Below are 10,690 nucleotides of genomic sequence, written 5' to 3'. Positions count from 1 at the left end.
ATGCCCTGCAAAAACAAGTTAGGCATCCTCTACTTTGTTGTTGCAAGTTTTACGTGGCTGCTACGGGCTGAGCAAGAACCGTTCTTACCTACTCATCAAAACCACAACGATAGTTCGTCAAGTTAGTGCTATTTTAACCTTCTCAAGGACCGGGCATAGCCACACTCGGTTCAACTAAAGTTGGAGAAACTGACACCCGCCAGCCACCTATGTGCAAAGCACGTCGGTAGAACCAGTCTCGTGTAACCGTACGCGCAATGTCGGTCCGGGCCGCTTCATCCAACAATACTGCGGAACCAAAGTATGACATGCTGGTAAGCAGTATGACTTGTATCGCCCACAACTCACTTGTGTTCTACTCGTGCATATAACATCAACGCATAAAACCTGGCTCTGATACCACTGTTGGGGAACGTAGTAATTTAAAAAATTTCCTACACACACGCAAGATCATGGTGATGCATAGCAACGAGAGTGGAGAGTGTCGTCCACGTACCCTCGTAGACCGAAAGCGGAAGCGTTAGCACAACGCGGTTGATGTAGTCATACGTCTTCATGATCCGACCGATCAAGTACCAAACGCACGGCACCTCCGAGTTCAGCACACATTCAACTCGATGACGTCCCTCGAACTCCGATCCAGCCGAGCTTTGAAGGAGAGTTCCGTCAGCACGACGGCGTGGTGACGATGATGATGTTCTATCGACGCAGAGCTTCGCCTAAGCACCGCTGCGATATTATCGAGGTGGATTATGGTGGAGGGGGGCACCGCACACAGCTAAGAGATCCAAGAGATCAATTGTTGTGTCTCTAAGGGGTGCCTCCCTCCCCGTATATAAAGGAGTGGAGGAGGGGGAGGGGGCCAGCCACCCTAGGCGCGCCCCATGAGGAGTCCTACTCCCACCGGGAGTAGGACTCCCCCCTTCCAAGTGGGAGTAGGAGAGGAGAGGGAAGGAGAGAGAGGTGGAAAGGAAAGGGGGGCGCCGCCCCTCCTTGTCCAATTCGGACTGGGGGGAGGGGGCGCCCGGCAGCCCTTGGCCGCCCCTCCTCTTCTCCACTAGGGCCCAATAGGCCCATTAGTCTCCCCGGGGGGTTCCGGTAATCCCTCGGTACTCCGGTATATGCCCGATACTCTCCGAAACCATTCCGGTGTCCGAACATAGTCGCCCAATATATCAATATTTATGTCTCGACCATTTCGAGACTCTTGTCATGTCCGTGATCACATCCGGGACTCCGAACTACCTTTGTTACATCAAAACACATAAACTCATAATATAACCGTCATCGAACTTTAAGCATGCGGACCCTACGGGTTCGAGAACTATGTAGACATGACCGAGACATGTCTCCGGTCAATAACCAATAGCGGAACCTGGATGCTCATATTGGCTCCCACATATTCTACGAAGATCTTTATCGGTTAAACCGTATAACAACATACGTTGTTCCCTTTGTCATTGGTATGTTACTTTCCCGAGATTTGATCGTCGGTAGCTCAATACCTAGTTCAATCTCGTTACCGTCAAGTCTCTTTACTCGTTCTGTAATACATCATTCCGCAACTAGCTTATTAGTTGCAATGCTTGCAAGGCTTATAGTGATGTGCATTACCGAGTGGGCCTAGAGATACCTCTCCGACAATCGGAGTGACAAATCCTAATCTCGAAATACGCCAACCCAACAAGTACCTTCGGAGACACCTGTAGAGCACCTTTATAATCACCCAGTTACGTTGTGACGTTTGGTGGCACACAAAGTGTTTCTCCAGTAAACGGGAGTTGCATAATCTCATAGTCATAGGAACATGTATAAGTCATGAAGAAAGCAATAACAACATACTAAATGATCAAGTGCTAAGCTAACGGAATGGGTCAAGTCAATCACATCATTCTCCTAATGTTGTGATCTCCTTAATCAAATGACAACTCTTTGTCTATGGCCAGGAAACATAACCATCTTTGATCAACAAGCTAGTCAAGTAGTGGCATACTAGTGACATTCTGTTTGTCTATGTATTCACACATGTATCACATTTCCGGTTAATACAATTCTAGCATGAATAATAAACATTTATCATGATATAAGGAAATAAATAATAACTTTATTAATGCCTCTAGGGCATATTTCCTTCAGATTTCAGCATCACAAAGAGCTGGGGAATTTCTTTCGTCATCCCTTGCATATTATAGTTCACCACGAAGTTCCAGTAACTTGGTGATGGTGACTAGAGAACTCTGTCAATCACTATCTTATCTGGAATATTAACTCCCACTTGATTCAAGCGATTGTAGTACTCAGACATTCTGAGTACATGCTCACTACCTGAGCAATTCTCCTCCATCTTTTAGGCAAAGTATTTGCTTGAGGTCTCATACCTCTCGGCACAGGCATGAGTCTAAAATACCAATTTCATCTCTTGGAACATCTCATATGCTCTGTGGCGTTCAAAAACATTTTTGAAGTCCCGATACTAAGCCGTAAAGTATGGTGCACTAAACTATCAAGTAGTCATCATATTGAGCTAGCAAAACGTTCATAACGTCTGCGTCTGCTCCTGCAATAGGTCTGTCACCTAGCGGTGCATCAAGGACATAATTCTTCTGTGCAGCAATGAGGATAAACCTCAGATTACGGACCCAGTCCGCATCATTGCTTCTATCATCTTTCAACTTAGTTTTCTCTAGGAACATATAAGAAACATAGGGAAGCTATAACGCGAGCTATTGATCTACAACATAATTTGCAAAATACTATCAGGACTAAGTTCATGATAAATCAAAGTTCAATTAATCATATTACTTAAGAACTCCCACTTAGATAGACATCCCTCTAATCATCTAAGTGATCACGTGATCCAAATCAACTAAACCATGTCCGATCATCACGTGAGATGGAGTAGTTTTCAATGGTGAACATCACTATGTTGATCATATCTACTATATGATTCACGCTCGACCTTTCGGTCTCAGTGCTCCGAGGCCATATCTGCATATGCTAGGCTCATCAAGTTTAACCCGAGTATTCCGCGTGTGCAAAACTGGCTTGCACCCGTTGTATATAAACGTAGAGCTTATCACACCCGATCATCATGTGGTGTCTCGGTGCGACGAACTGTAGCAATGGTGCATACTCAGGGAGAACACTTGTACCTTGAAATTTAGTAAGGGGTCATCTTATAATGCTACCGACGTTCTAAGCAAAATAAGATGCATAAAGGATAAACATCACATGCAATCAGAATATGTGACATGATATGGCCATCATCATCTTGTGCTCATGATCTCCATCACAGAAGCATCGTCATGATCTCCAATGTCACCGGCGTGACACCTTGATCTCCATCGTAGCATCGTTGTCATTTTGCCACCTATTATTACTACGACTATTGCTACCGCTTAGTGATAAAGTAAAACAATTACATGGCGATTGCATTGCATACAATAAAGCGACAACCATATGGCTCCTGCCAGTTGCCGATAACTTTGTTACAAAACATGATCATCTCATACAACAATTTATATCACATCATGCTTGACCATATCACATCATAGCAAGCCCTGCAAAAACAAGTTAGACATCCTCTACTTTGTTGTTGCAAGTTTTACGTGGCTGCTGCGGGCTTCTAGCAAGAATCATTCTTACCTACGCATCAAAACCACAATGATTTTTTGTCAAGTGTGCTGTTTTAACCTTCAACAAGGACCGGGCGTAGCCACACTCGATTGAACTAAAGTTGGAGAAACAGACACTCACCAGCCACCAATGTGCAAAGCACGTCGGTAGAACCAGTCTCATGTAAGCGTACGCGTAATGTCGGTCTCAGCCGCTTCATCCAACAATACCGCCGAATCAAAGTATGGCATGCTGGTAAGCAGTATGACTATTATCATCCACAACTCTTTGTGTTCTACTCGTGCATATAACATATACGCATAGACCTAGCTCGGATGCCACTGATGGGGAACGCGGTAATTTCAAAAAAATTCCTACGATCACGCAAGATCTATCTATGTGATGCATAACAACGAGAGGGGAGAGTGTGCCCACGTATCCTCGTAGCCCGAAAGCGGAAGCGTTATGACAACGCAGTTGATGTATTCGTACGTCTTCACGATCCGACCATTCCAATACCGAACGTACGACACCTCCGCGTTCAGCACACGTTCAGCTCGATGACGTTCCTCGTACTCTTGATCCAGTTGAGGCTGAGGGTGAGTTCTGTCAGCACGACAGCGTGGTGATGGTGATGACGATGCTACCGGCGCAGGGCTTCGCCTAAGCTCCGCAACGGTAGGTGTATAACTGTGGAGGGGGGCACCGCACACGGCTAAAAGATCAACTTGTGTGTTCTAGGATGCCCCCTGCCCCCATATATAAAGGAGGGAGGGGAGGCCGGCCAGCCCTCCTTGGTGCGCCCCAAAAGGAGGGATCCTACTAGGACTCCAAGTCCTAGTAGGTTTCCACCAAGAAGGAGAGAGGGGGGAGGAAGGAGAGGGAGAGAGGGAGAAGGAAAGGGGGGCACCGCCCCCTTCCCTTATCCTATTCGGACTCAAGGGGGGCGGCCAACCCTCCTGCAGCCCTGCTCTCTCTCCACTAAGGCCCATCAAGGCCCATTAGTTCCCCGGGGGGGGGGGGGGTTCCGGTAACCCTCCGGCACTCCGGTTTTATCCGAAACTTCTCCGTAACACTTCCGGTGTCCGAATATCGTCGTCCAATATATCAATATTTATGTCTCGAGTATTTCGAGACTCCTCGTCACGTCCGTGATCTCATCCGATACTCCAAACAAACTTCGGTCATCAAAAACACATAACTCATAATACATATCGTCATCGAACGTTAAGCGTGCGGACCCTACGGGTTTGAGAACTATGTAGACATGACCGAGACACATCTCTGGTCAATAACCAATAGCGGAACCTGGATGCTCATATTGGCTCCTACATATTCTACGAAGATCTTTATCGGTCAAACCGCATAACAACATACGTTGTTCCCTTTGTCATCGGTATGTTACTTGCCCGAGATTCGATCGTCGGTATCTCAATACCTAGTTCAATCTCGTACCGGCAAGTCTCTTTACTCATTCCTTAATACTTCATCCCGCAACTAACTTATTAGTCACAATGCTTGCAAGGCTTATAGTGATGAGTATTACCGAGAAGGCCCAGAGATACCTCTTCGAAACACGGAGTGACAAATCCTAATCTCGATCTATGCCAACCCAACAAACACCTTCGGAGGCACCTGTAGAGCACCTTTATAATCACCCATTTACGTTGTGATGTTTGGTAGCACACAAAGTGTTCCTCCGGTATTCGGGAGTTGCATAATCTCATAGTCTGGGGAACATGTATAAGTCATGAAGAGAGCAGTGGCAATGAAACTGTAATGATCATAATGCTAAGCTAACAAATGGGTCATGTCCATCACATCATTCTCCTAATGATGTGATCACGTTTATCAAATGACAACACATGTCTATGGTTAGGAAACATAACCATCTTTTATTAACGAGCTAGTCAAGTAGAGGCATACTAGGGACTATAAGTTTTGTCAATGTATTCACACATGTACTAAGTTTCCGGTTAATACAAGTCTAGCATGAATAATAAACATTTATCATGAATTAAGGAAATAAATAATAACTTTATTATTGCCTCTAGGGCATATTTCCTTCAGGCCCGAGGTCTGTCGCGTGGCTCACCCTTGCAGCGAGTTCTTCCTCTTCCGGTGCGGGGCTTCTCCCCGTGAAGAGGGTGTGGTCGGAGGAGCGCGACCTCGTGCCGTCCCGCAGGAGCCCGAGGAGATCGAGCGCTGAGGCGTCGTCGGGCCCGAAGACTTCGTCGCCGATGTCGACGCGATCGCGACCGCCGTTGCCGAACGCAGCTTGCGTGAGGAGGTGGAGCGTCGACGCCACGACGAGGAGCTCGAAGCCCTAATGCTCCAGCAGGCGGTCGCGGCGAACCTTGCCGCCAAGGAGAAGGACGACGAGTGGCGGCTCATCCGCGAGGAGCAGAGGCAGAAGTTCACCGACCTCGGCAGCTCCGACAAGGAGGATTGAGCTCCTCCACCGCATCGTCCTCCGTCGCGAGCTCGCCGGCGTTAGATCCCCCACCCCCTCTAGTACTAGTAGTGAATGTAGTATGTAGACCATGTATTTGTGATGAACTACTACGGTTGCAATTTCTCTCGCAAAATTTTATTTTTTAAATTATGTAGTTTCATATATGATGTCTGCTCTGTCGCGTATATTTTTGACCTACAAAAAAGATCTTTGTCAAACTGTAAACAGTTTATGCGGATAGGAATTTTATGGGGTCCGCTAGAGATGCTCCTAGAGCCGTCACGCCAGAGAAACAGAAAAAGGTGAAACACGCGCGCGCGCGACTGACCCCATGCGTCAATGCGCGAGTCGTAATTAAGCAAGCAAGTCTCCCTTCCGCGACACCGCGAAGTCACTCGATCTGAACACAGGTGATCACGCGACAGTCATTTTCTTTTCCGGAAGATACACGCGAGATCCACAAGAAATCGATTACCGCTCTCCTTTCTCTCTCGTTTCGTTTACTTATTAGCGACGGAAGAGCACGCCGCGTTCATGGGCACGGCGGGCGGCCGTGTATCGTCGTCGCGCGCGACGTCGGCCAGCTTCCTTCCAATTCCAAGCCCAAGGTGGTGCGGTGCGACGTCAGAACCGTCATCAGACCAAGAAACAGATAGAGCAAGGAAACCAGCAGGATATATTCGCGAAGACGAGAGAAACTGGCAATTAAGCGCTGTGTCTCTGTGTGTGTCAGCCTGGCGAGGAGGCCCGCGCGCGCATCTCCGTCGAGCGCATCGCCTGCATATATACCCCACCCCCACGGACACGCCGTGGATACCAGTACACCACCCACAAGCCACCGATCGCAACCGCCCTCTGTCCTCTCCACCTCCTCGCCACCACCTTGGCATCAGTGCCTCTCCCTCCCCCCTCTCCCTGCAACTTTTCCCCTCATCTCGTTGGAATCCATGGCGTCCAAGTCCGCGGTCACCCCAGGTAATTAGTTCGACATCCCGCCCAGTTATATTGAGAGTTAGTGAAGGTTATTCCGCCCGGGATCCGCCATGGTTCTGTTTCTTCACGCTCTGTGGGGCGGCGGCAAGCCTCTGGCGCTCCTGCTCACCACGGTGCTCCTCTGTGTGCTGCGGCCAGGTGGGCAGCCCAAGGGCAAGGAGGAGCCCTCCTCCATGGCGGACGTGTACAACCACGAGCTGACGCCGCTGCAGAAGCACGTCGCCTTCTTCGACCGGAACAAGGACGGCGTCATCCACCCCTCCGAGACCTACGAAGGTACGTACTTACGTGTCGCGCACACAGCACGCACACGCCGATTAATCGCTTTCTACCTGGTTGGAACGCGGAAGTCGGCAGAAATCACGCGAGAAACGGCACAGCTCGTCCCGGATAATTCTGGCGATCGAAAACTGACGATGCGGTTGGTCTGCAGGGTTCCGCGCGATCGGGTGCGGCGTCGCGCTGTCCGCCTTCAGCGCCGTCTTCATCAACGGACTGCTCGGTCCCAAGACCATACCGGTATATATGCACGCAAAAAAACCTCTCGCTCTCTCTGTTGTTTTCTCTCTCTCTCTCTCTCCATGATCGAGCTCTCTTTGCATGATTGAGATGCGTACCCTGTTACAGTACTGTTCTAAGTGCGGTTGTGGGGCAAGGCTTGGTTTGCCTTTTTCTTGTCTAGTTGCTTTCAGAGTTAACGTGGGTACTTTTAGAAACACAGTGCAAACACATACGCACACAAACACGCACGCTCACCTCCTATAAACACATACACGCACATCATACCCATATGAACATCTTGTGAGACCAAACCAACCTACCTTGAGGTCGACGAAGTTGTCACAGACGCCTTGTAGTTAAGTAGCGGGCCATGCCGCTGAAAGAACAGCCCCAGAAAGATTTTAATAAATCTTGTAAAATACAATCACCCTTGCCAAAGTCTACAACTTAAGCTCAGATGGACAGGTTCCACCACAAGAAACTTAGTCACCCGAGCATAAATTCACTACTTCTGCATAGTTGGTTAACAAATATCCCAGCAACACAAGGACAGAGCACAAACTAGATGGTTGCTTGATTTAGATGGAGGGCAGCATAAATAAACGGCTGCACGAGATTCAAAAGTTAGTTGCTCATTGGTCAAAGGGCTCGTAACTAAACGGCATCGAGATCTACAAATGGCTTAGCAACAGGCATTACTAAAACACACATATGCGCATACGACTACCTCAGCACTAGAAATACATCGCCAGGTTAGCATATGCATGCACCATGTGTTGAGACGCACATGAGCATAGACCAATGAACATGCATGTTAGTTCATGCAGCATGGGTTCGGTCGCAAAGAGAAATGAATAGCCAATGATTTAGCTATAAATTCCTTTATAGAACGAGACAAAGAGACTTTAGCAAGAGATCTAGTGCACTTTCCTTATTCTAAGCAGGCAATGGTAACATGCAATGCAAGTACATCCTATATAATTTAGATTGGCCCAACTGAACTCCAGCTATATCTCTTTCATAGACGATCGAGTTTCCCACGTGACCATCTACAAATTAACCCTTGCCGCTCCCAAAAGAGACCAAATATTTTGCCTTCCCGGACAGAGCAGAGGATTGAGGTAAGTAAATCGGGCGTATCTAATTCTACCTCGTGGTTAGATGCTGCTGCGACAGATGAGCTTGGTTCAGAGTATTCGACGGAGTGCCGTCTGACTAGGCCACCTCTGGCCGAGAAACAGAAGATATATTCCTAGCGTGAGGATTTGTACACGCCAACACAGAAAAGATGCATTATTCACCCTTGCTTTTTTCAGAGAAGAAAACGAAAACACTGAACAAAGGAGCACTGTCAGGCTTTTCCAGTTTATCGATCTGTTCAGTCTTTACAGAAGGACCTAACATTAATTGGGGATTGGTTCAGTGCTGATTGGCTGAATCCTTCGTTAATTATTAACCATCGCGTGTGTGTCATTACTGCTGCAGGAGAACATGAAGGTTGGAGCTTTCAAGTTTCCGATCTACGTAAAGAACATCCACAAGGGCAAGCATGGGAGCGATTCGGGCGTGTACGATGCCAATGGAAGGTACTAGCTGCCATCTCATATTTGTTTATGTGCACATCGCCGCCCTACCTCCATTTCAAATTAAGTAGATGCTGTCCTACAAACCATGTGATTAAACTTCTCTAACTTGGAGTATCGAAATATAAATATTCAGATTGGTCAAATGAACATAATACTGTCCCATTTTCTGTCATAAGTAGTGTTCCTGATTTCTGTAAATTCTTACTGATATATTGAAATAATAGTAGAGAGAGAGAGAGAGAGAGAGAGAGAGAGAGAGAGAGAGAGAGAGACTGACATAGATGTTAGTCGCAACTCCCTAATAAAACCTAAAAGAATCTAAAGTAGTCATGCCGCCTTATGATATGGATGCATGACTGTCAAACCACCTCTTGATATGAAACGAGAAGCAGCTAGGAGTGGTGTGTTGTCTTTGTTCTTTCCCCTTTGTCTAAACTCTGATGGAAGAGATACCACAGTGCCGCACACTCAACAATAAACTACTGGCCAATGTGAGTCGCATGAGATTAGTTAAGGTATTGTGGCATAGGGCAGTGTTACTATGACGTGTAGAGAAGTTGAACTACCGATAAATTGCGCCGTCCGATGCCAACTAAAAGAAGAGGAAGATAGCAACACAACTCTAAAGCCCATGTCTTATCTAGACATGCAAAGATAATAGAGCTTGGGCGCGTATTTGCTGACTTTACAGTCGTCTATCCAACTTGCAGGTTTGTTCCTGAAAAGTTTGAAGAGATATTCAAAAAGCATGCTCACACCAGGCCTGATGCGCTGACAGGCAAAGAACTGAATGAGTTGCTTCAAGCAAACAGGGAGCCTAACGATTTGAAAGGACGGTAAGTTTCCGTTCATCTGGAGTATGAACAATGGAAATGTAAGCTGTGCTCTTTAGCTCATTATTTTCCTTTTCTGGAACCAACAATGCAGAGTGGGTGGCTTCACGGAGTGGAAAGTTCTCTACTCGCTGTGCAAAGATAAGGAGGGATTTCTTCACAAAGAGACCGTCAGGGCAGTCTACGATGGCAGCCTGTTTGTGAAGTTGGAGCAAGAGAGGAAGCAAGCTAAAGAATATGCCAAGAAGAAATGATGAAAACTATCCCAATACCCTCTTATTTGTGATTATGCGCAAGTATGCGTAAATTATGGTGTGCTTGAGAGTATGGTTCTGTAAATTAATGTTGTGATTTGATTTCGTGTGTTTGTTTGTTTGTTCTTTTATGGAATGAGAATTCAAAGCCCTGTTTATCTAGATATTGCAGTTGTTTGCAAATTAGGATGTTTCCAATTACTTATAAGTCTTAACATTGGTGTTCGTTTTATGTCTCCACAAACGTACTTCATGCAAGAAGTTGCACAACAATGTGCAGCGTGCAGCGGCATCACCTCATGACCATTGTCCATTGTTATATTTTACTCCATTTATCGCTGGTGAAAAATGTGAGAACCTTTTTCGTCCAAAGGAATTATATAGAATTTCATAAGTTCTTTCTATATAAAATCTATTTGGTCCAAAAGAACGAGTCCTCCAAAGAAGACATGA

At 46.7% G+C, this 10,690-nt stretch overlaps 1 protein-coding gene across 1 annotated transcript; it reads left to right on the top strand.

Annotated features, from left to right (window-relative positions):
- Positions 1-6,770: 6,770 nt before the first annotated feature.
- LOC123161645 (probable peroxygenase 5) lies at positions 6,771-10,462 on the top strand. Its single transcript, XM_044579456.1, has 6 exons — positions 6,771-7,045; positions 7,202-7,339; positions 7,497-7,582; positions 9,050-9,150; positions 9,861-9,986; positions 10,078-10,462. The coding sequence occupies exons 1-6, from the start codon at positions 7,018-7,020 to the stop codon at positions 10,235-10,237; spliced, it is 639 nt and encodes a 212-aa protein (XP_044435391.1). The 5' UTR covers positions 6,771-7,017; the 3' UTR covers positions 10,238-10,462.
- The last annotated feature ends 228 nt before the right edge of the window (positions 10,463-10,690 follow it).

Source organism: Triticum aestivum, chromosome 7B (genome assembly GCF_018294505.1).
Source record: "Triticum aestivum cultivar Chinese Spring chromosome 7B, IWGSC CS RefSeq v2.1, whole genome shotgun sequence".
Taxonomy (NCBI): Eukaryota; Viridiplantae; Streptophyta; class Magnoliopsida; order Poales; family Poaceae; genus Triticum; species Triticum aestivum.
Note: the sequence above shows the minus strand (reverse complement) of the source record. Positions and strands in the feature narration are given on the sequence as shown.

What these genes read in the sequence shown, in the direction of transcription:
- LOC123161645 (XM_044579456.1), top strand. Translation starts at nt 7,018, where the DNA reads ATGGCGTCCAAGTCCGCGGTCACCCCAG. An exon ending in CCCCTCCGAGACCTACGAAG is followed by an intron (nt 7,340 to 7,496) that starts GTACGTACTTAC and finishes GTTGGTCTGCAG; the next exon opens with GGTTCCGCGCGATCGGGTGC. An exon ending in TCGGTCCCAAGACCATACCG is followed by an intron (nt 7,583 to 9,049) that starts GTATATATGCAC and finishes TTACTGCTGCAG; the next exon opens with GAGAACATGAAGGTTGGAGC.